Here is a 26,459-nt window from a genome sequence, read left to right as displayed (position 1 = left end):
TGACCGAGGGGCTCAGTGAGGGGGGCTATGGGGCAGGGTGACCATGGGGCTGGGAGGGGCTCTGTGACGGGGCTATGGGGGTAGGGTGACTGAGGGGCTCAGTGAGGGGGGCTATATAGGGCAGGGTGACCATGGGGGGGCTATGGGGCAGGGTGACCATGGGGCTGGGAGGGGCTCAGTGAGGGGGTTATGGGGGTAGGGTGACTGAGGGGCTCAGTGAGGGGGGCTATATAGGGCAGGGTGACCATGGGGGGGGCTATGGGGCAGGGTGGCTATGGGGCTGGGAGGGGCTCAGTGAGGGGGCTATGGGGGCAGGGTGACTGAGGGGCTCAGTGAGGGGGGCTATATAGGGCAGGGTGACCATGGGGGGGGCTAAGGGGCAGGGTGGCTATGGGGCTGGGAGGGGCTCAGTGAAGGGGCTATGGGGCAGGGTGACTATGGGGCTGGGAGGGGCTCAGTGAGGGGGCTATGGGGCAGGGTGACTATGGGGGGGGCTAAGGGGCAGGGTGACCATGGGGCTGGGAGGGGCTCAGTGGGGGGGGCTATGGGGCAGGGTGACTATGGGGCTGGGAGGGGCTCAGTGAGGGGGCTATGGGGCAGGGTAACCATGGGGCTGGGAGGGGCTCAGTGAGGGGGGCTATATAGGGCAGGGTGACCATGGGGCTGGGAGGGGCTCAGTGGGGGGGGCTATGGGGCAGGGTGACTATGGGGCTGGGAGGGGCTCAGTGAGGGGGCTATGGGGCAGGGTGACCATGGGGCTGGGAGGGGCTCAGTGTGGGGGGGGGGGGCTATGGGACAGGATGCCCATGGAGCTGGCAGGCCATCAATGGTGATGGGAACCTAGGAAGCATGGAGGGGGCGGGGCTCTAGGGCAGTTGTGGGGCTTATGGGAGTGGGAGGAGCTGCCCTTTGCCCCCATACGCCATTTCCGCCCCCTACCGGAAGTGGCCTCTTTCTGGCCCCTTTCCCTGCGACCGCGCGCGCTCTCCTCTCTCGCGGCCGGGAAGGCGGAAAGAGCCGAAGCCCCCTCCCCCCGTCTCCGGCCGCAGCCGAAGCAGCGTTGCGAAGAGGCGGGAGGGGAGGGCGGAGCCGAGGAGCAGGCGGAATCTTCCGAAGCCGCGGCCCGGGCGTGGGCGGAGTCTCCGCGCAGAAGGAGCCCGGAGAGTCCCCGAGCGCGGGGCGGAAGGAGCCGAGCGGCGGCGGAGATCCCCGAGCGCGGGGCGGAAGGAGCCGAGCGGCGGCGGAGATCCCCGAGCGCGGGGCGGAAGGAGCCGAGCGGCGGCGGAGATCCCCGAGCGCGGGGCGGAAGGGGCCGACTGTCGGCGGAGCTCCCCGAGTGCGGGGCGGAAGTAGCCGAGCGGTGGCGGAGATTGCCGAGCACGGGGCGGAAGGGGCCGAGCGGCGGCGGAGCTCCCCGAGCGCGGGGCGGAAGGGGCCGAGCGGGAGGCGCCGCGGCCTGTGCGGGAGCGAGGCGGGGGCCGCGATGTCCGACTTCGACGAGTTCGAGCGGCAGCTCAACGAGAACAAGCAAGGTGGGGGCGGGGCGCGGCCGGGCCGGGGCCCCCGGGGGGCCCCGTAGCGTGCGGGGGGGGGGGGCGCTTCCCGTCCGTCCCCGGGGCCCCCCCCGCCCCATAGCGCCCCCCCGGCCAGCCCCATGGATTCCCCCCGCCCCCTAGCGCCTCCTTGGCCAGCCCCATAGCGCCCCCCCGGGTTCCCTACTGCCCCATAGCGCTCCCTAGGGCTTCCCCCCGCCCCATAGCGCCCCCCCCAGGTTCCCTACTGCCCCATAGCGCTCCCTAGGGCTTCCCCCCGCCCCATAGCGCCCCCCCCCCAGATTCCCTACTGCCCCATAGCGCTCCCTAGGGCTTCCCCCCGCCCCATAGCGGCCGCCCCCAGGTTCCCTACTGCCCCATAGCGCTCCCTAGGGCTTCTCCCCCGCCCCGTAGCACCTCCCAGGCCAGCCCCATGGCCCCCCCCCCCCGGACTCTCTCGCCACAAAACGCTCCTCCCCGCCAGCCACATGGATACCCCGTGCCCCATAGCGCCCCCCCGGGCTTCCCCTCCCACCCCATAGCGCCCCCTGGCTAGCTCCCTAGCTCCCCCTGCACTACAGTGTGCTCTCTCAGGCTCCCTACCACACCATAGGGGCCCCCCCTCCACCCCACGTTTTTTCCCCCCACCTCCACAGATTCCCGCCCCCGTAAACCCCCTCCCCCCTCTGATCCAGTCCTATGGATTCTTCTACCCCATAGTTTCAAGGTAGTCCCATGGGCTTCCCATCTAGGTCTTCCGCTAGCCCCATGGACCACCCCCCCTATACTTCATCTCCTAGACCCTCCCCAGCCCAGAGACCCTTAGCTAGCCCCATAGATTCCCTGCCCTTTCGGCCTCCCAGCCATCCCCAGAGATCTCCTGGTCCATGGCTCCCCCCCACTCCCTATAGTCCCCTGCTTCTATAGATTCCTAGCAAGCCTCATTTCTCCCCTACCCCATAGACCCTGCATGTTTTACCCTTTTTGAGCCTCTCCCCCATGCTATAAAAACTAGCCAGCCACTTCTGCCCCCATAAGTGGTTTTTTGCATCTAAAAGCCAGGGTTGGAGTTAGGGCAGTTGCCTGCAGCCCCATGGCACTGGGCCCACATGAAACTATATTGTCCCGGGGGCAGGGCTCAGGTCCCTGGATTTCATTCTCATGCAGCAGGGCTTCATACTAGGCCCTAGCTAGTCTAACATTGGCCCAGCTTGCCCCCTGAAATTTGCTTGTACCACCCCATTGAGAATCACTGCAGGACCCCCACCCCCTGTTCCTCAGCCTGCCCCATAGCTCTTATTCCCCTAGTCCCAATAGCCATGCCTTTAGCATCCCTTCTCCTAAGCACCCCCTTTCGCACCCTGCTCCATAGTCCCCTTCCAGCTCGTGGCCCCCAACCTTTGAGTGCCTCTTACGCCCCCCCATAGCCTTCCAGCTGGCTACCCTTTACCTCCCCACAGCTTCTCCATCCTCCGCTTCCCCTTTCCTCTGCCAGTGCCTGTCTGCCTGCCCCATAGCAGTGCCAGACCCCATGCTCCTGCTCCACCTGGCCCCCAGCAGCACCCCAACCTGTGCTGGTGCCCAGAGCTCCCTGCCCGCTTCTTGAGCACCTGCTCCCATTTGTCACCACCTCCCAGCCTGCCCCTGATTGCTCCCAACCCGCCAGCTTTCCCTGTGCCCCACTCAATCCCCACAGCCCCCTCCCTGCTGCCCCTTTGCCGGCAACCCCCCCCTCCTCCCCCAGGCAGCCCCTGCTTCTCCTGCCTAACCTTCTCCACCCTGTATCCATCCCCTTGGGCAGAGACGCTGAATTTTGATTATTAATTGTAGCAGGCTAGGGAGAGGTTGAAACATGTGGGTGTGCTCCCCCCCCCCCCCCACTAGGTGGCGGGGTGGGAGAGAGGGGCAGGAACACCTTCCCCCACTCCCGGCAGCCTCAGGCCCCTCCGTGGGGAGAGAGGGAAATCCAAGTTATCCCCTTGTGGCCGTCGTCCCCTCCTGGCAAATAAGCCCCAAGGGGTGAGGGGAGGGGCAGGTATCACCCTACCATGGGGCACCCCAGGGCTTAATGTCTGGATGCTGGGGAGCGGCAGCCAGAGGCAAGTGTTTGGAGCCAGGTGTGAGTCTCTTGCCCGTAATAGAATTGGGGGTGGATGCCCTGCTTGGAGCTTTCAGAGGGAAAAACCCCTCTGAGGATCCAGACCCGGGACCTGCATAGGTTTAAAATCCCTTGTGTGGCTGGGAGATTGATCCTCTCTGTTGCCTGTGGAAGGAAGCACATGGGACATCCTGCTGTGGTGTAAAGCGGAGTCTGTTCCAGCACCATTGCTGTCCGCCGAGCCCCTATGCAAACAGCAGAAGATTGTGTTTTGGGAGCTAGCTTACGTCAAAGTGCAGCGTGGCTCCAGAGCCAGTAGAGCCGGGATCCTATTAAAAGCATAAAGCCTTTATAAATAACCCCTCAGAGGTGTGGGGTATTACATTCCTCCACTTGACAGAACTCGAGTCTTATTTTTTTGTAATTTGGATGGCTCATCTGGGTTATGGTTTAGCATTTTTGATGCTCGTTGGCACTTGGAGAGTTCTGCACAATCTGAGGTTTTAACTTTTTCATGTGCACTGGCTTAAATTTTCACTGTTGCACAAAATGATGGGGTTAAATAACTTTTCTACCTTTTTAAACGTTAATTCAGAATTATGGGTTTTAATAATTTTTTATCTATTTAAGTTTCCACAGTGGCACGGACTTGGGAGGGAATAAACCTTTTTTTGTGCTGATTTGTTTCCACAGTTGTGTGAAATGATGGGTTTTGAAGATTTTTTTTAACTTACGTTTTTGTAGTTGCATGAAATTGGGGGGAGGGTTTTTTTTACAAAGTTTTCTATGGCTTTGAATGCTCACAATAGGGCAAGTTTGGAGTGGGTCTTACATGAATATCACGCCATCACCACTGGTTTGATGTGAATTGAGGTCAGGTTTTGTTCTCAGGTGGCATTTTTCCTACTTTACCTTTCTGTAAACGTCAATGATCTGTTTACGTGTGTGTGTGTGTGTGTGGTGAAATAGATGCGTTCTGACATTTGCCCCATAAAAATCTGTACATGCCTGTCCTGGTGGTGCTAGGTGCTGCTGCAATGGAAAATCAGCCTCCGCGGACACAGTGCAACCGTGGTCCTAGATCTGTCTTTCGGCAGCTGTAGGGCTATGGCACGGTTCGGGAGATGGCGGTTGAATCCCATAAAGATGGTCCAGTGCTTAGTGGAGCCGTATTCAATTCGCTGCTTGGTCACAGGCTCGCCTTGCCTCAGTTTCCCTATCCTGTAAAACGGGGCTAACGGTAAAATGCTTGGAGGTCCCCAGCTGAGAAGTAGTAGTTGAGGCAGGATCTGGAAACCAGAGACAATAGCACAGGGGAGCCAAGGAGGTGAATAGATTGAGGGCTGTGAGGCGGTCCGTTACCACCGGTTCCGGGGGCTGGATGATTACCATAGCTAGACACAGTGATTCACAGAACACTGAAGTCCGGATAACCCTCAGTGCCTTGCCACAAGACCAACCAATCTCCCTCAATATCAAAACCTGCTGGTAACCCTCTCTGGGACGTTGCCTGAGCTCCCTAGGAGCCAGGGCTGTGGGGTTCATGTGGTTAAGGGACACAACAATGATCTTAAAGGTCATCAGTTTGCCACTCAGTTTGCCTCACCCCGAGCAAAATCGGCCATGGAGCAGTCGAGGGTGTTCTCTCCCTTGCATGCCTTCGACTGAGTCTGCTGAGTGCCAGGAAGCTTTGATTTTTGCCCAGGATCCATGGTTAAAATGGTGGCTGTTCTCCCTGCTTTGTGCGGGAGGTGGGGTCAATGGGCTGTACGGCTATTCCCCTTAGGTCCGGAGACAGGATTCAAACCTAGTACTCTTGGCAGCTTTCTGGAGTTTGCCCTGATCATCCCTAGCGCTGTGACCTGGAGCTCAGGCCCTTCACGAGCTCTGGTGTGTTGACCCTCTCCACACTCCTGTGGGGAAACTCAGGCACAGCCTGGTTAAGTGACTGAACCAAGGCTGCACAGGCAGTCTGTGGTGGAGCAGGGAATTGAATTGGGGGCGGGGGTTGGGGCCTGAGACGCTGGGCCAGCCACCCCCTCTCAGGCTGGAAACCTGTCCCATGGAGCATGGCGTATCCCTGCCCGGCTCCCAAGCAGGTGCCCAAACCGCCAGCGCCCACTGTGCTGCTGGAAGCGGGGCGGCTCAGACGCTGCCGCCCATCCGGTGCAGTCCCAGAGCTGCCCTCACCGCGAAACCAGCTACCTCCCTGCCTGCCCCCCATGCACATGGCTGGCTCCAGCTCAGCCCTCACAAGCGAGGCTTTGTACGGCTGAGCCCATGACGCTGGCCTTTGTTTTCCCTCCCTGCACAGCTGTGGGCGCTTGGCCAGGTCCCTGGCCAGGCTGCTGTGTTCTGGAGCCTGGCCTTCCTCCCCCTCCCGGCTCAGACTGTCTCCAGTGTGAAACCGAGCCCTGCAGAGGGGGCGTGAGGGGTTCAAGACCACCACAGCTGGGGATGGGGCCCAAAGTGTCACAGACCCAATGGTTACGTCTAGTTCCCCCGTTTTGAGGGAAACTGAGGCACAGGGCTGGAACTGCGGGGGAGGGCAAATGGGAGCTAAGGGATAGGTGGAGAATAAAGAGAGGCTGGTGGCAGAAAATTATGGGGGGGCTGAGGTAATAGGCAGGTGGGGGAGTTGAGGGGTCCTATGGGGAGCTGGGAAGCCATGGGCCAGGTGCGGGGGAGGGGAAGGGAGTGGAGCATTGGGGGACCAGCGGGAGGCACCCAGAGTGGTGTTTCAGGAGCTCTAGGATGGTATATTCAAATAGTCTTGTTCTTGATCTTAAAACTCCCCCTCAAAGCTGTAGTTTCTCTAATGGAAGAGCCTATTACAAACCTGGAGACTTGACCTAACCTTCCATTTCCCTCCCCCTCCCCAAGGCGCGTGGCATGGGAGTGCAGCTCCCATTGCTTGAGGTAGGACTGGCAAGTTCTTGGCAGTGCCTAAAATCCGCTTGGGGGGGGCGGGGGGGCACAGCTGTGGGGCTGGGATGAAGGCCTCTTTCAGTGACACGTCGACTGGGCGAGGCAGGGAAGTCAGACACACCAGCATGTGAATCCAGACTCCTGGGGTCCATCCTTGACTCTGGGAGGGAAGTGGGGTCCAGTGGTTAGAGCGAGGGCGGAGCGGGGCATCTGCACGGCTGGGTTCTGGTTCCGGCTGACAAAGTTAGTTTAGCACCTAATTCACCGAGGCTCTGCTGCCTTGCAGTGGGCATCCAGTGCTGAACCTGCTTAGATGTCTCATGCTCTGGCCAAGGGCACCTTTCGGTGCCTGTGTTCTTCTGGCGAGGAGGGGGGGACGGACAGGATGCTCACCAGGGGCAATAAAATAGTGATGGGGCGGGGGTTGTGCTCTGCCACCGGCTTTACCCAGCCCAGCAGGCACGGGGCTCATGATCAGAAGGGAGCGAGGCTGCAGGGTAGGTGGCATTGGGGAGGAGCTGGCCTTAGCCTCGTGCCCTGGCGTTTCGGGCAGCTTGGCCCTGCTCACGAGGCAGGGCAGGGTGCCTGGGCCAACCCTCCTTGGACAGAAGGCCTCCTGGTTCCAGGGAGCTGACTGCCTGGCCCCATCATAAGGCCAAGTGTAGCAGAGTGGGCCTCTAAAACTACAATTCCCAGCATGCCCTGCAGCAAACAGTGGTGGGAGCTGAGGGGGGGGGGGTCTCTGCTGGCTGCACCTGGAGATGGAGGGAGTGTTGCATGCTGGGAGCTGGAGTCCCCCACGGGTTGCCTCTTGCAAAGTAGTGTCTGTCGTTTCAACTGGATCCACCGCGCACAAGGCCTGAGCCTCCTGTTGGGGAGCTCAGAAGCTGCGAATTGGGGAGGGGGGCTTATGCACCCCCTGCTAACCTCCCTGCCCCCCCCTCCCTGGCAGAGCGCGACAAGGAGAACCGTCACCGGAAGCGCAGCCATAGCCGCTCGCGGAGCCGCGACCGGAAGCGCCGCAGCCGCAGCCGGGAGAGACGCAACAGAGACCAGCGCAGTGTCTCGCGGGACCGCAGGCGACGCAGGTAGGGATGGGTGGGCCCTGGGAGCCCCTTCCCCCCCCCCCCCCCCCCCCCCCCCCCCCCCTCAGTCCTCACCGGTGCGTGGCCGGTTCGAGGAGCCAGAGGGGGAGGAATGGCTAGTCTTGGGAAGAGAGCTGGGGTGTTCCCACCAGTGGTTTCCATCCACGTGAGGAATGAATTTATGCGCCAAACTCGAGCTGCGGTGCGGACGTGCGCCCCAGTATAAACCCCCTAGAGATGCGGGATCTTTTGAAAAAGCTCCCAGCAAGATAGTGACTCCCGCCATGGTAGGTTGGGCCCTTTCCAACTCCCTGCTCGGTTAACTTTAAGCATAAGAGAGAGAGAAAATTATGAGAGGCCCAGACCAAAATGGCAGTGGGGGCCCTTTGAAAGGATGCCCTGACAGAGCATGTACGTGCATTGCAGGAAATACCCAGAAGTAACACCAACAGCAACACAAGGAGGTGTTGGGAGGTGAGTGTGTCGGAGACAGTGTGTGTTGGGGGAGAGGCAGAGACTCTGCGGGTGTGGGGCGCGCGCGTTCTGCGCCGGGGCCGTCTGGGCGCGCGCGTTCTGCGCCGGGGCCGTCTAGGCGCGCGCGTTCTGCGCCGGGGCCGTCTAGGCGCGCGCGTTCTGCGCCGGGGCCGTCTGGGCGCACCCGCCCCTGTGCTGTCTCTCGAAGGCGCTCCCACCCCAGGAAGCTGGATGTTCAGACCCCAGCAGCTCTGTTCCCGAGCCCCGCACCCCCGCGGAGATGGGGCCTGGCGGGGAGGACGGGACGTGCCCTGATATCCGCACCACCCCTTCCCCCTGCTTGGCTCAGCCAGCGGGAGGGTGCCGGGAGCAGCTGGACAGGGGTACCAAGGAAGAGGGCAGGAGCAGCGGGGGGGGGGGGGACCCAAACACCCACGGCTGGATGCATGAGGCTCAGCCGATCCGTGCACGGCACTCGATTAACTCCTGGGTGGCCGCACAACTGCACAGTGCAGCAGGAGCACAGGTTACTCTTCCTGTGGGAGGGGAGTAAGGTCTAGAGATTAGAGTGGGAGGGTGGGGCTGGGTGCCAGGATCCTGGGTTCTGTTCCTGGCTCCGCAGTATCTTGTTCTGTGACCCGTGTGGGGGGAGAATAAATCTCCTGTCTCCCCCCCTCCCCCCTCCCGCCCTCTCCCGAGTGGCGGGAGGCTAACCCGGGCTGCTCTGGGACTCAGACATAGCTCCCTTCTGCCGGGGGCTTTGGCGGGTTTTCCAGCGCCCTAGCAGCCCAGGTGGCGCAGACCGAGTGCTCTGCAGTCCCCCGCATGCTGCCGCGGAGCCCTCTCCCTTTGGGGGGCTGACCGGCCAGGCCACGAGGCAGGGAGACACGCGGTGCCCTGCCCTGCCTCGTGCAGCTCTGGTTACCCCGCGGCCGACAGTAGCGCTCTAGGAGCGTTGTGCCGCCGTTCCCGCCAGCTGGCGCCGCCCCCGGGCTCTGCTCGCCCTGTGGCGTTTCCAGCAGTTTCCAAACTCTCCGAACGCTCCTTTCTTTCAGGGGCCATAAAGAAGCAGGAAAAAACCTGAATTTTTTTTCCCCTCCTCCCCTCTGCAGGTCACCCCTAAATCTTGCGGGCCCACTGAGGTGAGTGCCGTTACCCTGGCTGCACAGGTGGGGAGGGACTGGCTTACCCCCAAGGTGGAGGAGGCCTGTGTCAGAAACAGCAGAGCATGGCTGCTGCCTGCTGCCCCCTTCTGGGCTAGGCACTGGGCTCTTGCCTCATGTCGCGGTGGGGATTGGCCGAAAATGGGGATGGGGCCTAGTGGGCTGGGAATTCTTCCGGTCCCTCCCCCCCTCCAAATCCTGAGGGGCTGGGGTTGGGTGGCAGCACTGTCACGGCACAAACTGATGCCCTCGCCTGGCCCCACCCCGGCCTCGTCCCTCCAGCCTGGTGACACGTCTCTCTCCTCTCTCACCAGCCGCTCCCCCCGGCATGAGAAGAAGAAGAAGATCCGCAAGTACTGGGACGTGCCGCCCCCTGGGTTTGAGCACATCACCCCCATGCAGTACAAAGCCATGCAAGGTATCTATCCCACCTAGGTGCCGTCTGTCCGGGCAGGGAGCAGACCTCTGCCAGCCGCCCTGGCCCTCTTCTAGCTCCGCCCACGCTCGTCTGCTCATCGCCCCCACTCTCCCACCAGCGCAAGGGGGGCGGGATTGGCTTTTGACCGTGTGGATCGGTGTTTCTCTTTCCCAGCCGCGGGTCAGATTCCAGCCACAGCTCTCCTCCCGACCATGACCCCTGATGGATTGGCCGTGACCCCCACCCCAGTCCCGGTGGTCGGCAGCCAGATGACCCGGCAGGCCCGCCGCCTCTACGTTGGAAATATCCCCTTCGGCATCACTGAGGTACTAGCGGCTTTGGCAGCCTGGCTGCCGTGCTCTCCTGTCCGTGTGTCGCCCGCCCTCTCTCTGTGCCTGGGACCCGTCGAGGAGCGCCGGAGGACGTAACTTTTCTTTCCAAAACAGGGGGGTGCTGGCAGCCAAGGAGAGCTGAATCCAGAGAGCGAGGGTGACGCCGTGCGGCTAAGCGCCTAGCCAGCTTCAAGTCAAATGCTAACTCTAGCGTCTCGCTGGGGCCGGAGCTAGGTGGCCAATGGGCCTGCCGGTCCGTCGGCTGCTTTACAGCCTTGTGGGGAGATCGGTCCCCTGGCTCAGAGCCGAGGTGGCCTGGAGCGGGAGTGGGCAGGAATAGAACTGGGACCGTCTGCGAAGCCTGTGTAGGGAATCGGTAGCTGCGACTGTCCCGAGTGGGCCCAGGTTTCAGTCTGTCCCCCCATGATGAATGCGGATGGGTCTCTCTACTTACCCCTATGCAATTTGAGTCTCTGCTGCTTACCCTCTTCGCTCCCGGGCTTGGTAACGGGAGCACAGGTGTAGTTTGCACTTTCCTCCGCTCCAGTCACTTGCGAGCCCTTGTTTAATTTGTCCTGCCTGGTGACAGCCGGGGCTGGCTCCCCCTCCAGCTAGCGGTAGGGCCCGGACGTGTCTCTTATTATTTGAATTTGACTCTCGCTCAACCAAAAAACCAAGATCAAAAAGTTGTTTCCATTTCTTTTTAAAGTGAAAATTGTGGGGCTGAAATCCCTCGTAGCACAAAAGTTTGCTACCATCATGCAAGGCAAGTAGGCTGTTCTAGTTTTCCCACCTGCTCTTTGCTATCTATTTGAAATTCCCGGCGCCGCTGGCCGCGCTGCCCTACTTCACTCCCCTCCTGTCTCTCTCTCTGCAGGAGGCCATGATGGATTTCTTCAATGCTCAGATGCGCCTCGGAGGGCTGACCCAAGCCCCTGGCAACCCCGTCTTGGCTGTGCAGATCAATCAGGACAAGAATTTTGCTTTCTTGGAGGTGAGTGGGGGGGTTTCGGTCCGTCTGTCTGTCCAGCGCCTGGCACAGTGAGGCCCGGGGCACCTGGAATAGACCGAACTGTCCCATTCTGGCGTCCAGAAGAATGTTCCGAGAAGAGCCACAAAAACAAGTTGAGGCTTGAAAAAAAAAATCCTTATTGGGAATATAAGTTGCCTCATGAGGAAGTAGGGATGTTAAATATCGGTTAATTGAATAGTCGATTAACCTCATGAATTCTTATCAGTTAGTCGGCTATTCTGTAGTCCCCGGGGTGGAGCCGGCAGCCAGTGCACTCCGGTCCCAGTCCTGAGGTGCCCTTTCCACTCAGCGCTGCTGCCTCTGTATCAGAGGCAGCAGCGCGAGGTGCCAGGCGGGAGCTGGTCCAAGAGAGGAGCTGGTCACAGACTGGCTGCCTGTTGCTCCGCACTGCTGCCTCTACTGCAGAGCCAGCAGCGCGGGGAGGCAGAAGCCCCAGTCCGGAAGAGGGGGTGTCTAAGCTGCCAGACTCAGCGCAAGCCAGAACTAAGCCAGGCTGCCCGCTTGGCTCCTAATACACTTTAAATGCAGAGCATTTCTTTTCCTTCTGTTCTTACCCTTGCTGCGGCTGAACAGAACATACGTCCTGGACCTGGCGCAAGCCAGGACTTAGCCGGGCTGCTGGCCAGCCTGCTAAAACATTTACTGGCGGGAGGGGTGGTAATGCATGTAGTCTGTAGCATTAACTTATAAGCTTTTGCTTGTCGGTTAATCGACTACACCAGTGTTTCTCAAACTGGGCTCCGCGAGATTGACAAACTGGAAACTTCGATAGGTACAACACATACAGTCAGTGGACCGCATAAATTTTTATGCATGTAAAGGGCTCTGAGCCTCAAAAGTTTGAGAGCTGCTGGACTACACCATTGTATCCCTATGAGGAAGTTGAAGGGTGACTTGATCCAATCTCGAAGTGCCTAGATGGGGAGCAGAAATGAGATCTTGGGCCCTTTAGACTAGCAGAGCAAAGTCTACCTGCTCCTGTGTCTGCCGGTTGCACCTAGAGAAACTCACACCATGAATAAGGTGTAAATTTTTCACCGTGAGGAGACTTCACCATTGAAGCAACTTCCCAAAGGCTGGAGTGGAATTTCCAGCACCAGAAATCCATATTGGCTCTTTTTGTGCCAGATCTGCTGTGATTTGAACAGGAGCTATTGGTGGGGGGAGGGGGGGGACTGTATTATGCGCTGGATCCGTGGTATCCAACCAGATCTGAAGCTGTAGCCACTATTGTGGCCACTGCTAGAGCAAACTAGCCACACTCAGCTGCCCAACTGGCCACACTCAATGGCCCAGAGAGCCACGTGGCTAGCATGTTGGACCTCACGGTGCTAGATGAACGCAGCAGTCCCCTCTGGCCATAGGTGGTGTGAATTTCTCACTTCCGGGTTAGTCAGAGCCGTGTCGGACCCCCTGTGTTGTCCTGGTCTCCTCGCTTCGTGTGTGAGATGGCTCCCATGAGACGGGTGTGGAAGAAGAGCTAGGAGAAGGATAGGTGGGCTGGGGAGCCTGCTGTGACGGTGCGATGGGGTTTCCCCGTTTCCTGCACCCCGAAATGGCACAAACAGACTGCACCAGCTGGTGTAATGGAGGTTGTTTATTGCCTCTCCAGGATACAGCACAGCACAGATGTAATCTGGTCACAGAGCTGGGCTAGGATGCCTCAGGCCCCCTTGAGATGGGGGAGACTGGGCCCCCTAAACTCCAGTCCCTTTCCCTAGGCTGTCTCCTCCATGCTTCCAGCCAACAACCCACTAACTCTCTTCCAGCCCTCCCCCCAGCCAGGGCAGCATCCACCTTCCTTTGTTCCTCTCCATGGGGGGTGTCTGGTTCAACAAGTTTGGCATCACCTTTGCATAGTGAGGTTTTCCCTGCTGGGTCTTGCTCCAGACAGCAGGGGTCACCACAGCCCAGCAAGTACCCCCACTACGTCACACCTGCCTCCTAGCGAGACTTCAGAAACTGAGTCGATTGAGGGGGCTGAAAGGTGAATTGGTCCCCGGCTGGCACCTCTCCGGGGAGGAGCCGTCTGCTGGCAGAGGACTTTTCAGTCTAGCGGAAAGAGGCAGGAGCAGAGCCAGTGGCCGGGAGAGGATGGAGACCAATTCTGGGGCAGATTTTTCACAGTAGGGGAAGGAGCCATTGGCGTCACTGGCCTGGGGGCGGCGTGGCTTCTCCGTGTCTCAGCGTGCTGGAATTCAGACGGGATTCTCCTGACTGTGCCCCTCTCGCTGCCCCCCAAAGTTACAGAATCAGAACTATCGGGCTGGAAGGGACCTCGAGAGTCAGAGTCCAGCCCCCTGCGCTGCAGGAGGACCTGGACCGGCACTGGTGGGGTTTGTCCGACCTGTCACAAAAGCCTCCAGCGATGGGGATTTCGCAGCCTCCTTAGGAAGCAGGTTCTAGAGCTTGTCTGCCCTTATTTTGGTAACATCTGACCAAAATCAACCATCCTGCTGATTTAAGCCCATTGCATCTGGTCCTGTCTTTGGCGGGCGGGAAGAACAATTGATTCCTGGCTTCTTTGCATCCCATGTTTGAAGTTTTTTTTTGTTTGTTTGTTTTCTCGGTCATCTTGTCTCAAATCAACCTGATTTTTCTAACCTTTCCGCTGAGATCAGCTTTTCTAGCTCTTTGGGTCATGTTTGTCGCTCTCCTCTGGACTCTCCGGTTTGTCTGTGTCCTGCCTCAAGTGTGACACCCCAGACTGGATCCAGGCCTCCAGCTGGGCCTTCTCAGCTGCCATTAATCCCACCCAGGAGGTCTGCCTTTTTAGTAACCGCATCTGTCAAGGCTTCGCGTGCAGAAGGTGGGGACCTGCAGGAGACTTTAAAAATACCTTGCCTCCGTAGGCTTCTGCTTAAAAACTCCCCAAGATCCTCTCCCTCGGGGGAGAGCTTGCAGACAAACTGCAATTTCTGTTAGCAGACCCCTCAGTCTCAGGCCCGTGCACACCGGCCCTCATGCCATATCGGAATCAGATCCTAGTCTTAGGTGATTTTCTTAACAAAATAGAAAAGACGACACTTGTAAAGCCTACTTGGTTGCCGGAGTTACAGAGCAACGGAGAAAAACAGCTGAGAAGACGGAGAATTGCTTCCCTGGGATTCCGCTTCCATTCCGCTTCCCTGGGATTCCGCATTCCCAGGCTGAGCACAGAGTTCGCGAACCAGCAATTTAAAACAGTTACCTGATCGCATCTAACGACACATTCCCTGTCTACTCATGTTATTGTTCCCAGGTTCCGTCCTTTGTCGACGTGAATCTCGCTGGATTGTTTGTCAGAGGCTGGAGAGGGATGGCAGGAGACAAATCGCTTGATCGTTGTCTTTGGTCCACTCCTTCTGGGGCACCTTGTGCTGGCCACTGTTGGCCAACAGGCTACTGGGCTAGATGACCCTTTGGTCTGATCCAGTACGGCCATTCTTACGTTCTTATAGATGTTCCACGTCCGGTTCTCAAGGTTCACTTGGTTTTCCCCCAGTTTTTTCTCCCTAAATCCACCCAAAGAACTGCAGCAGGCACATCCCTGCTTTCAATTCATACTTCACACGTTCCTCCCATTGGCTCTCCTGGCAACACTTCCCGGACAGCCACTATTCTGGGTTTAACCCTTTAGTTACTGAATGCTGGGGTGTCGAGAAAAGGGTAGGACCCCTCCCATCCATCGCCACTAGCCCCATGGTTCTCGTCAGCCCTGCGACCCTCGGCCCGGGAGTCTCCATTTTGTAGCCGTGCGTTGGCTTCCTCTTCCCCAAGGGAAGTGCTTCGTGCCCGTCTTCGCTGAGGTTCGTGGGCTTGATTGCAGGCCCACTTTCAAGTCGTTTGGCATTCTAGCCCCGCCCTCCAAAGCACTGCAGACATATGCGGCAGCTCAGGAGAGATTCCAGTGCCGCCCAGCTGATGAGCAGCAGACCCACAGCTAAGTTTTGTTTGTATGGTGGTGCACATTTCCATGGGCCTTGGTGCACATATACAAAAATTATTCCGCACATGAATGGGACTGATTAGAGGGGACATTGCTGGAGACCCTTCCCTGTTTGGTCTCGCCTGCAGGTTTTATAGGCACGCATGTTTCTCCTTTATACTAATCGCTAACGCCAGTATTGCCTAGTACCAGGCAATATTATAACAGGATAACTGCTTAAGTAATTAACTGATAAGCCTGGGCTCATCGGTTCTCATTAACGGTTACACACAGGCTCTCATCCCTGCTCCTGGGGAGCTGGCTACCACCCTGCACTGCTGCTGCATCTGTTTGAGGCACCACTGGGGGGCGGTACATGTCTCCCCAGGAATGGGACTGGCAGGTGGGAGCCCATATGTGCCGGGAGCCGACTTTAAGCTGGCTCCCCCCTGCTGGCCCCGTTCCCAGGGAGCCCGCAGTGCAGCCAGCCTCAGGAGTGGGGCTGCAGAGCCTGCAGCGTGTAACCGTTGAGATTTTCACTGGTTACACGGTTCCCTAATTCACCGCTTTTTAACATCCCTAGTACCTGGCCCAGGACTGACGCCTGCAGGGCCCCGCTAGATCTGGCTTCCCAGTTGGCTAGCGACCCCTTGCTGGCTAGTCTGAGCGCCAGTCTTTCAGCCCGTTGTGCGCCCCTCTAGGGAGGCGTTTCATCGGGGCTCGCTTTGCATTTGACAGTGTGGTGTGGGATGCCTCAGGTGGGCCGTTTGCCCCTCTCCCGCAAGCCGCTCACCCGGTCAGAGAAGGCAGCTCGGTTGGTTTGGCATGTGCTGTTGTTGGCAAGCACCCGCGGGCAGTTCCTTGTAGCCCTGCTGCCCTTCCAGGTGCTTACGAATCGACTGTCGAATCATTTGGCTGTTGGATCAGCGGCAGGGCTCACAGGATGAAGTTCTCTGGGTTGTTAGACCCAAGCTAGAGGGTGCCAGGTCTCTTCCGGACTTGGGAGTCTAGGGAAGGGGGTGTGGAGAGTGCACTCCTAGGTGTTTTGGGATTGCGGGGTGTCCATGCCGTAGTGCTGTATGCAGGGGGTGTTGCCCACGCAGGGCAGGAGGCAGGAGTGGATCTAGTCCGGGGGTGGGGAACCTTTTTTGGGTTGGGGGCCATAGACCCACAGAAGAATCAGTCGGGGGCTGGACACAAGTGAGAAGTGGGGAAAAACCCGTCACTGTGGAGGAGAAAGGCCCCTCCCCACATTCCCCTCACACACCCGCGTCTGGGGGGAGGGGAGGCAGCCTAGTGGATTTTGTGCACTGCGCCCCCAGTGGCCAACGGGGCTGGAGCGCCAGTGGGGTACCCTGAACCTAGGGGGCTAGATCAGGCAAGCGGGGGGCTGCCTCTGGACCTGAGGTTCCCCACCCCTGATCGATCTCTCCAGGCTGGGTGGGGGGGGGGGGGCATACTGGGCTTAGTGGTCTGATACGGGGCAGCACAGCAGCAGTATTACTGCAGCAAGGGGCAGCCTAGGCTAGTGAGTGGGCTGCATCTCAGTGGGCTGCGAGATTGCTGTAGCCAAGACTGTCTCCCGGGACAGGGTCGTGTTGTGTCATGGGCCACGCAGAGAACGTCCCAGAGGCCACGTGTGGGTCACGGGCTGCCCACCCCGGATTGCTGGCCGGAGGGGCCTCGGGTGTGGAGCTGGTGGAACTCCTTGCCACATGATTGGACAGAGGCCAGGGTCCGTTCAGCATCGGCAGACAGCTGAGACATTGGCATGGCTGGCGAAATGTCTGCTGTGTGTAAGGGATGGGTGTGATCCGCAGCTGGGAGGGCCTGACCCCCACGTCCTCCCCTCCTCCCCCCCAAGCACATATTTAGATATCAAAATATTTTGGCTGAAAATGGCAATGCATCGATCATAGAACAGTAGGACTGGAAGGGACCTCGAGAGAGCATCGAGTCCAGTCCCCTGCCCTCATGGCAGGACCAAGCACCAGCTAGATCATCCCTGACAGGTGTCTGTCTAACCTGCTCTTCAAGATCTCCAGAGATGGAGATTCCACAACCCCCCTGGGCAATGTATTCCAGTGCTTAACCCCCCGACAGGAAGTTTTTTCCTAATGTCCAACCTAAACCTCCCTTGCTGCAATTTAAGGCCCATGCTTCTTGGCCTATCCTCAGAGGCCAAGGAGAACAATTTTTCCCCCTCCTCCTCGTGACACCCTTTTAGATACCTGAAAACGGCTATCATGTCCCCCCTCAATTTTTTCTTTTCTAAACTAAACAAACCCAATTCCTTCAGCCTTCCCTCATAGCTCATGTTCTCTAGACCTTTCATCATTCTTGTTGCTCTTCTCTGGACCTCCAATTTCTCCACATCTTTCTTGAAATATGCTGCCCAGAACTGGACACAATACTCCAGCTGAGGCCTAATCAGCGCAGAGTAGAGCGAAAGAATGACTCCTCGTGTCTTGCTCACAACACACCTGTTAACGCATCCCAGAATCACGTTTGCTTTTCTTGCAACAGCGTCCCACTGTTGACTCATATTTAGTTTGTGGTCCACTATAATCTCTAGATCCCTTTCTGCCGTACTCTTTCCTAGACAGTCTCTTCCCATTCTGTATGTGTGAAACTGATTGTTCCTTCCTAAGTGGAGCACTTTGCATTTGTCCTTATTAAACTTCATCTAATTTACCTCAGATCATTTCTCCAGTTTGTCCAGATCATTTTGAATTATGACCCATCCTCCAGAGCACTTGCAACCCCTCCCGGTTTTGTATCATGTGCAAACTTAATAAGCGTCCTCTGTGCCAATATCTAAACAGTTGAAGAAGAATATTGAACAGAGCTGGTCCCAAAACAGACCCCTGTGGAACCCCACTTGTTATGCCCTTCCAGCATGACTGGAAACTGTTAATAACTACTCTGAGAGTGGTTATCCAGCCAGTTATGCAACCACCTTACAGTAGCCCCATCTAAGTTGTATTTGCCTAGTTTATCGATAAGATCATGCGAGACCTGGGCTTACTAAAGTCCAGGTATAGCACGTCCACTGCTTCTCCCTTATTCAGAAGACTCGTTGTCCTATCAAAGAAAGCGATCAGATTGACATGATTTGTTCTTTACAAACCCATGCTGGCTGTTAGCCATCACATTATTATCTTCCAGGTGTTTGTAGAGGGATTCCTTAATTACTTGCTCCATTATCTTCCCTGGCAAAGAAGTTAAACTGACTGGTCTATAGTTCCTGGGTTGTTCTTATTTCCTTTTTTATAGATGGGCACTAGATTTGCCCTTTTCCAGTCTTCTGGAATCTCTCCTGACTTCCATGACTTTTCAAAGATGATAGCAAAAGGTTCAGATACCTTCTCTATCCTTGAGTATTCTAGGATGGATTTCCTCAGGCCCTGGTGACTTGCAGGCATCTCACTTTTCTAAGTGAATTTTAACTTGTTCTTATTTTATCTTTAAACTTACCCCCTTCCCACTAGCATTCACTGCGTTAGGCGTTCCTTCATCATGAGACTTCTCGGTGAAGACCGAAACAAAGAAGTCATTAAGCATCTCTGCCGTTTCCAAGTTTCCTGTTGTTGTTTCTCCCTCCTCACTGAGCAATGGGCCTACCCTCTCCTTGGTCTTCCTCTTGCTTCGAATGTATTTATACAATGTCTTGTTTCCCTTTATGTCTGTAACTAGTTCGAGCTTGTTTTGTGCCTTTGCCTTTCTAATTTGCTTATATTCATCCTATGTCATTTGTCCTAGTTTCCACTTTTTATGAGATTCCTTTTTGATTTTTAGATCATGTAAGATCTCCTGGTTGAACCATGGTGAGCTCCTGCCATACTTTCTGTCTTTCCTACGCAGTGGACTAGCTTGCTTTTGGGCCCTTAATAATGTTCCTTTGAAAAACTGCCAACTCTCTTCACTTGTTTTTCCCCTTAGTCTTGTTTCCCATGGGACCTTACCTACCAGTTCTCTGAGCTTACCGAAATCTGCCTTCCTGAAATCCATTGTGTCTATTTTGCTGTTCTCCCGTCTACCATTCCTTAGAATCATGAACTCTGATTTCGTGGTCACTTTCACCCAGCTGCCTTCCACTTCCAAATTCTGAGCCAGTTCCTCCCTATTTATTAAAATCAAATCTAGAACAGCTTCCCCCCATAGAAGCTTTTTCAACCTTCTGAAACAAAAAAATTCTTTAGTGCGGTCCACTGCAGGCCTCTGCAGTGCCTCATGGGAGTTGTAGTTCCGGGGTGATTGATGCTCCTGTTCTGTGCACAGACGGGGCCACCTGTTTGGCCTCCCTTGAGACTCCCGGCTGTCCCCTTGGAAATGGGAGATTGTGCATCATGGGAGTGCCTGGCTGGGCTGCTCCCTGGCTGATGTGGTCTGGCCAGGGCCTGGAGCCTGTCCTATGCAAATAGGCACTTGAGGCAAGGGAACTACAACTCCCATGGTGCACCTCTCGGCTTGCCAAGGCAGTGTATGCTGGGAGTCCCTGTCTGGTGCATGATGGAAGAAAAAGTCTGGCTTGGAAGTCCGGCTTGCAGAGGTGAGCAGAGACTCCAGGCAAGCAAACTACAATTCCCATGAGGCATGGCGGCAGCGTTCAGTAGGAACATTTTGGTTTGGGGACGACTTAGGTTTTGTGTCCACGACTCCATTGGGTGGAAATCTTGCTCCCAGCTCTAGTGTGACACAGACCTCGCCGGCCCCTGTGGCTGCGTCTGCTGAAGAGGTTCAGAAAAGGGCAATACAAACAAAAATGAGGAGGGGTTTGGAACGGGTCCCATATGAAGAGAAATTAAAAAGACTGAGACTTTTCAGCTTAGAGAAGAGGAGACTAAGTCTGTAAAATCATGACTGGTGTGGAGAGAGTGAATAAGGAAAAGTGATTTACTTGTTTAAAACAAACAAAAGAATGTGTTTTTTCTTCACATAGTGCACAGTCAACCTGTGGAACTCCTTGCCAGAGGATGTTGTAAAGACTAGTCCTTTAACAGGGTTGTTAGAGCTAGATAGTTTCATGGAGTTTTGGTCCATCAATGGCTATTAGCAAGGGATGTGGCATCCCTAGACTCTGTCCGGAAATGGATAACTGGAGAGGGATCACCTGATGATTCCCTGTTGTGTTCCCTCCCTCTGCGACATCTGTCATTGGCCACTGTTGGCAGACAGGACACTGGACTAGATGGACCGTTGGTCTTACTCTGTATGGCCGTGCTTATGTTCTTAGCTAGCCCAGGGGTGAGCAGCCGTGCGGCAGGGCCGGTCTGTGGCCCTGCGATCTCAAGGGGGCTGCTCGCAGTGTCTGGGCGGGGGGCGCTGGGGTCTCTGTGGGGGCGACGCTCTAGGGTTCGGTCCGTGGTGGCAGAACTCGTCTGGCCTGTGGGGGATTTGTGGGAAGGCCGTGGAGGGGTCTCGTGCTTACGTGATGTGGCCTACGTCCTCACTGCGGGGGGGGGGGGGGGGGGGGGTTCTAACTGGGACACTCCAGCTGGGTCAGAGAACCTGGCTTTTAACCCCCTCTCCCCCAAATATCCCCTGGGGTTAGGGAGCTTCTTGTTCAAGCGCCAGGTTTCGTGTGCCTGGTCGGGAAGCTGGGTCAACACTAGGGATGTAAACTCCTGTCTAATGAGTTAACCCTTGAAACTTTACATTGAACTGGCGAACTGAGGAGACGGGGGCAGCCAGTGGACACGGGCTGCGGCTGCTGGCTCCTGGCTCCCAGCCTGTGTGGGCGAGGAGTTGGCAGTCGTCTCCCCTCCCGCCCCCCCCTCCACACACACACACCTGGCGCCTGGATACCTGCGGTGAAGACGCCCAGCCAATGGGAAAGGACTGTGCTCCCTCTGGGGCAGTGCCTGGGGACACGGACGCACCAAGGCGTCACAGCATGGGGGTTCAAGGGCCGTCGGGCTGCGGTTCTGCTGGGGCTGGGGCTGCATCCCTGGCGGGGGGGCCCCGGGCTGCGGCATGTCCCTCATCGGCTCCCCCCGGCTCTCCTGCAGTTCCGCTCCGTGGACGAGACCACCCAGGCGATGGCCTTCGACGGCATCATCTTCCAGGGCCAGTCGCTGAAGATCCGCCGCCCCCACGATTACCAGCCGCTGCCCGGCATGTCCGAGAACCCGTCTGTCTATGTGCCTGGTGAGTGGCCTGCCCCTGCGGGGGGGGGGCCAGTGGGCTCCCAGAACGCACTGGGGCAGGGGAGAGCCAGCTGGGGCCCAGCCCTTCCCTAGACACGGGCTGCCTGGCACCATGATGTAGGCTGGTCTGGGTGGGGAGCTGGGGAAATTGGAGGGAAGGACCCGTCCCCCGTGCTCCTGCCGAGTCCCAGAGTCTGCAGGACCCGGCGCTGAGATGCGGCCCCTCTGGAGTGGGGCTGGGTATTGGGGGACCCCTCACCTGGAGCTAGGACGTGGTGTGTGGGGGTGGAGGGGGGGAGGCCTCTGAGGGACCCTCAGCCCTGAGGTGGCCCTGGGGGAATGCCGGGAGCAGATCCCATGGCACGGGCAGAGCTGCCTACCAGTTGCTCTGGAGCGCACAGGATGGTTTGGGACCCCCCTGTTCCTTTGCTTCTCCCCCACCAGGCGTGGTGTCCACCGTGGTCCCCGACTCGGCTCACAAGCTCTTCATCGGGGGCTTGCCCAACTATCTGAACGACGATCAGGTGAGTGCGGGACAGCCGGCGGCCTCCCTGCGGCAGGCGGATCCCGGGGCCCGGGCGCCCGCTCTGGGCTTCCCTTGCGGCTCTCCGCACCCCTCTGCTCTGCGCCCGAGCCGCCCTGTGAGAGCTGGGAGAATCCCGGCTGAGGGGCTGGGACTTATGGAGGGGAGGGGGGGGATGGAGCGGTTGCCTTCCCATCATGCCTAGCGGCTTACCAGACCCACGCCAGGCATCGCCCGGGCACCCAGTGCCTGAGAGCGGCGGGGAGGGCGCGTCCCGCTCAGGGGAGCCAGTCCTGGTTGCTGCCCAAACCCACCCTGCCCCCCAAAAGCTCCTGGGCTAAACAGACCGCAGGTGGGAGGGGAAACTGAGGCCCGGCAGCACACCTGTCTCACCCTCTCCTCCCCCCCCCCGCAGGTGAAGGAGCTGCTGACTTCCTTTGGGCCCCTGAAGGCCTTCAACCTGGTGAAGGACAGCGCCACCGGGCTGTCCAAGGGCTACGCCTTCTGCGAGTACGTGGACATCAACGTCACCGACCAGGTACTCCCCAACTCCCTCTCCCCCGCCCGCCTCTCCTCGCAGCTCCGCCGCCCGCCCTCCGAGGGGCCTGCGTCCGCCAGCCCAGCCAGCCGCGGGGGTGTGTGCGCCCTCCTTTTTTTTTCTTTTCTCTTTGGTTTTTCCTCCTCCCCTCCTTGAGCAGGTGAAGTTTTTTTTCCTCCTCCCCTAGGGAGCGCCAGCCTTTCTCTCCTTTACAGCTCCGGGGGCCCCCTAGGCCGCGCCTCGTCGCTGTGATCGCCTACGTTTTCTCCTCCCCCCCCCCTTTTCCCCCCCTTCTCCCCAATCTTAGCCCGAACAGCCGCCACAAACCATTCCGAAGACCCCAGCTCTGCTCTGTCCATGCAAGCCGGTAAGATCCCCCCCACCCCCCAATAAAAACCCCTCCACCAAGTCCCGCAGTCGCCGGGAAGTCTCCTCCCTTAGCAGCTGCCTCCAGTGCCGATCCTGCCTTGCCCCCGCGCCGGTCGCAGCCTTATAGAAATCTCATCGGACTTTCTATATAACGGTGTTTTCTCTTCTCCCGCTGTGCTTTTTGTTATAGCGGGAGGAGGAGGAAGAGACCCGTAGCAGCAGGGGCCCTCTGTGCGCTGCATTCCCAGCGGTAGTTGTTCAAATGCAAGTATTGATATATCTATTTTCATGTCTTTTTTTTGGATTTAAAAAAACCAAAAGCCAAAAGCCAAAAAAAAACACCAAACAACTAAGCAACCAACCAAACCGCCCCGTCCGCTCCTTCAAATCGCCCCCCCCCCCCTCCAAAAAAAAATTCAGCCCCGGCGCTGGCGGGAGAGGGGCATCCTGCCACAGAGAGGGTCCTTTTTAGAGGCGCGTAACTACATATCCCCCCCCAACCTCCCTGTTCTCCCCTCCCCCCCCCCCCCCCCGGAGGGCTTAGAAAGAGCTGGTCTAGTGGTGCATGCTGGGCGCGAGACCTCGGCACTTGGGTGAGTTGCGAGAGGGGTGCGTGTGTGTGTCTGTGTGGTCCGGCCCCCGCCTCCTGCTCTGGCGCCCCCGCTTGTGGCCCCCAGCCCCTCTCTTGGGCCTGCGCCTCCCCTCACAACCTGTCTTTGGCCTCCCGTGGCTTCCCCCCCCCGCTTCTGTCCCCAGCCTGTCTTCTGACCCCTCCACTCCCGTCCGAAGCCTGGCGTTTGGCCTGTGCACGTTCATTCTGGGTCACCGTGTCCCTCTTCCCTGCCCCAGCCTGTCTGGGGCCACGCAGTCCCCCCGTGTGCCACCCCCCACTTTCTGTCCCAAGCCTGACTGCACCCCCTGTCCTTGGGCACATGCCTTCCCCCAGCCCCGCTTCCCGTGCCCAGTCTGTCTTCTGGGGCTGTGCCCCTCCACTTCCTGTCCCCAACCTGACTTGGGCCGGTCCCCGCAGCTGCTCCTTCCTGTCCCCACTCCATCTTGAGAGTCCTCCGTCGGTCTGTGCCCCGGCCCCCTGGCTTTGTGGGGGCCAGCCAGGGCACCCCCTGCTGCGCGGGGCAATGCAGCCAGGTTGCGCTGTCTGGGGAGAGGCTCCCCGGCTGGCCGTGCCACCCGCGGCCCGGGAGGCCTTCGGAGACGCAGGTAATGCACCGCCCCCGGGGGAGCCTTCGGAGACGGCCGCTCCCACGCGGCCCGGGGCAGAGGAGAGCTGTGTGCGCGAGTGAGGGTGCGTGTGTCCGTCTGTCTGTCGCCCTCGCGTCTGTGCTGACTGCAGCGGGGGGGGGGGGCAGCCCACTCTGGCGCTGGGAGCAGCCAGATTCATTTCCCCTCTGATTTCGAAGGCCATCGCCGGGCTGAACGGCATGCAACTGGGCGACAAGAAACTACTGGTGCAAAGAGCCAGCGTGGGAGCCAAGAACGCCACGCTGGTGAGCGTGCTGGGAGGGGACGCCTGGGTACGATCTCTCCCTTTGGGAAGGGAATGGGGGCTGGGGGGGGGGGGGGCTGCTGCGAGCCAGGATGCCTGGGTCTGATCCCTGGCTCTGGGAGGGGGGTGGGGACTAGTGGCTAGAGCGTGGGGGGGGGCCGGGGCTGCAAGCCAGGATGCCTGGATCTGATCCCTTGGCTCTGGGAGGGGGGTGGGGGCTAGTGGTGGGGGGGGGGGGGGGCTGCGAGCCAGGATGCCTGGGTCTGATCCCTGGCTCTGGGAGGGGGGTGGGGACTAGTGGTTAGAGCGTGGGGGGGGGGGGGGCTGCGAGCCAGGATGCCTGGGTCTGATCCCTGGCTCTGGGAGGGGGGTGGGGACTAGTGGCTAGAGCGTGGGGCGGGGCTGCGAGCCAGGATGCCTGGGTCTGATCCCTGGCTCTGGGAGGGGGGTGGGGACTAGTGGCTAGAGCGTGGGGCGGGGCTGCGAGCCAGGATGCCTGGGTCTGATCCCTTGGCTCTGGGAGGGGGGTGGGGACTAGTGGCTAGAGCGTGGGGGGGGGCGGGGCTGCGAGCCAGGATGCCTGGGTCTGATCCCTGGCTCTGGGAGGGGGGTGGGGACTAGTGGTTAGAGCGTGGGGGGGGGCGGGCTGCGAGCCAGGATGCCTGGGTCTGATCCCTGGCTCTGGGAGGGGAGTGGGGGCTAGTGGTTAAAGCTGGGGGGGGGGGGGCTGGGATCCCACCCTACCTGGGCCCTTTCATCTGCTCTAGTCCAGCGATAGCCGGAGAGGGTGGGGCAGTTTTCTTTACAGAAATGGCTTTTCCTGCTCCCCCTTGGGCCCCCCCGGGACGTGTTGCGTTTTCTCTGTCACTTGGGGGGCTGGGACGCCTGCAGAGGGTCCCCTGGCGAGTCTTGCTGGTGGGGGTGGGGCAGAGAGATCTCACCAGGCTTCCAAGTTGTGCCCTTCGAACTGAACGTAGGACGGGGGAGCCCTGCTCCCCCCCCCCAAGTCCATGGGGCTCCCGGCAGACCCGGGCGGGCGTGGCCTTGGGCCCTTCCCCCATCTGGTGACTCTCCCCCTGCCCCCACAGAGCACGATAAACCAGACCCCAGTGACGCTGCAGGTGCCCGGGCTGATGAGCTCGCAGGTGCAGATGGGCGGGCACCCCACCGAGGTGCTGTGCCTCATGAACATGGTGCTGCCCGAGGAGCTGCTGGACGACGAGGAGTACGAGGAGATCGTGGAGGACGTGCGGGACGAGTGCAGCAAGTACGGGGTGGTCAAGTCCATCGAGATCCCCCGGCCCGTCGACGGCGTCGAGGTGCCCGGCTGCGGCAAGGTGCGGCCCCTGCTCCGCGCGGGCAGCCGGGACCTGTGGGGGGGGGGGTGTCTGGGTTCTACCACGGCTCCGGGAGGGGGGAGCTGGGAGCCATGACTCCTGGGTTCGTGCCCAGCTGCGGGAGGGGAGATGGGGCTAGTGGTTAGAGCTGGGGGGGGAAAGGGGGCTGGGAACCGGAATGTCTGGGTGTACTCTCTGGCACTCGTAGGGGAGATGGGGCTAGTGGTTAGAGCTGGGGGGGGAAAGGGGGCTGGGAACCGGAGTGTCTGGGTGTACTCCCTGGCACTCGTAGGGGAGTGAGGGCTAGTGGTTGGGGGGGCTGGGAGCCTGGACTCCTGGGTCTGTGCCCAGCTCTGGAAGGGGAGTGAGGGCTAGCGGTTAGTGAGGGAGCCAGGACTTCTGGGTTTTATGGCTGGCTCTGGAAGGGGAGTGAGGGCTAGCGGTTAGTGAGGGAGCCAGGACTTCTGGGTTTTATGGCTGGCTCTGGAAGGGGAGCGGATTTTCCTGGGCACAGCCGGTGGCGTGGAGGGCTCTGGGGCGGGTGTGTGGGACGCACCCTGGTCTGGGTGCCTGGCTGAGGCCCTCGCCCCTTCTCCCCCAGATCTTCGTGGAGTTCACCTCCGTCTTCGACTGCCAGAAGGCCATGCAAGGCCTCACGGGCCGCAAGTTCGCCAACAGAGTGGTGGTCACCAAGTACTGCGACCCCGACTCCTACCACCGCCGCGACTTCTGGTAGCCGCCGGGCCAGGGGCAGCGCCCGCGTCCGTCGCCTCCCGGCCTCTTTCGATTTTATGGCCAAAATGGTTTTTTTTCAATTGTTTTCACCCTCGGCCCCCCCAAAGAAGGAAAATCTCCCCCTCCCCTTTTCCTCCTGGCCCCCAGCGGCCTCTGCCAGCGGCTGCCAGAGCTGGCTAATCCGTAGTAGAGACGTGTCCTCTCTGTGCATATTGGCTGAGAAGGCTCCTTGTCCCCGCCCCCTGCCTGTTCTGTTGTCCCCCTCGGTGTGTGTAAGGAGTGTTCTTCCCTCGCCCCTTTTCTTTCCCCTCCTAATTAAACATTTTTTCCAGTC

The 26,459-nt window shown here is 58.9% G+C and overlaps 1 protein-coding gene across 7 annotated transcripts; it reads left to right on the top strand.

Moving 5' to 3' along the window:
- The first annotated feature begins 934 nt into the window (after positions 1 to 934).
- On the top strand, positions 935 to 26,459 carry U2AF2 (U2 small nuclear RNA auxiliary factor 2). 7 transcript variants are annotated; one of them, XM_075915175.1, is made up of 14 exons: positions 936 to 1,164; positions 1,206 to 1,532; positions 7,511 to 7,646; positions 8,070 to 8,117; positions 9,173 to 9,259; positions 9,595 to 9,698; positions 9,873 to 10,024; positions 10,908 to 11,024; positions 20,982 to 21,120; positions 21,564 to 21,643; positions 22,058 to 22,180; positions 23,959 to 24,081; positions 25,142 to 25,390; positions 25,992 to 26,459. In XM_075915175.1, the coding sequence occupies exons 2-14, from the start codon at positions 1,484 to 1,486 to the stop codon at positions 26,124 to 26,126; spliced, it is 1,542 nt and encodes a 513-aa protein (XP_075771290.1). In that variant the 5' UTR covers positions 936 to 1,164; positions 1,206 to 1,483; the 3' UTR covers positions 26,127 to 26,459. The 7 variants fall into 7 exon arrangements, with proteins under 7 accessions (XP_075771285.1, XP_075771290.1, XP_075771286.1 ...); XM_075915170.1 differs by having other exon boundaries at positions 935 to 1,532; positions 20,982 to 21,117; positions 21,561 to 21,643; XM_075915171.1 differs by having other exon boundaries at positions 936 to 1,532; positions 23,968 to 24,081.

Source organism: Pelodiscus sinensis, unplaced genomic scaffold (assembly GCF_049634645.1).
Source record: "Pelodiscus sinensis isolate JC-2024 unplaced genomic scaffold, ASM4963464v1 ctg34, whole genome shotgun sequence".
NCBI classification, from domain to species: domain Eukaryota; kingdom Metazoa; phylum Chordata; order Testudines; family Trionychidae; genus Pelodiscus; species Pelodiscus sinensis.
Note: the sequence above shows the minus strand (reverse complement) of the source record. Positions and strands in the feature narration are given on the sequence as shown.

What these genes read in the sequence shown, in the direction of transcription:
- U2AF2 (XM_075915170.1), top strand. Translation starts at nt 1,484, where the DNA reads ATGTCCGACTTCGACGAGTTCGAGCGGCAGCTCAACGAGAACAAGCAA. An exon ending in CGGGACCGCAGGCGACGCAG is followed by an intron (nt 7,647 to 8,069) that starts GTAGGGATGGGT and finishes CGTGCATTGCAG; the next exon opens with GAAATACCCAGAAGTAACAC. An exon ending in ACACAAGGAGGTGTTGGGAG is followed by an intron (nt 8,118 to 9,172) that starts GTGAGTGTGTCG and finishes CCTTTCTTTCAG; the next exon opens with GGGCCATAAAGAAGCAGGAA.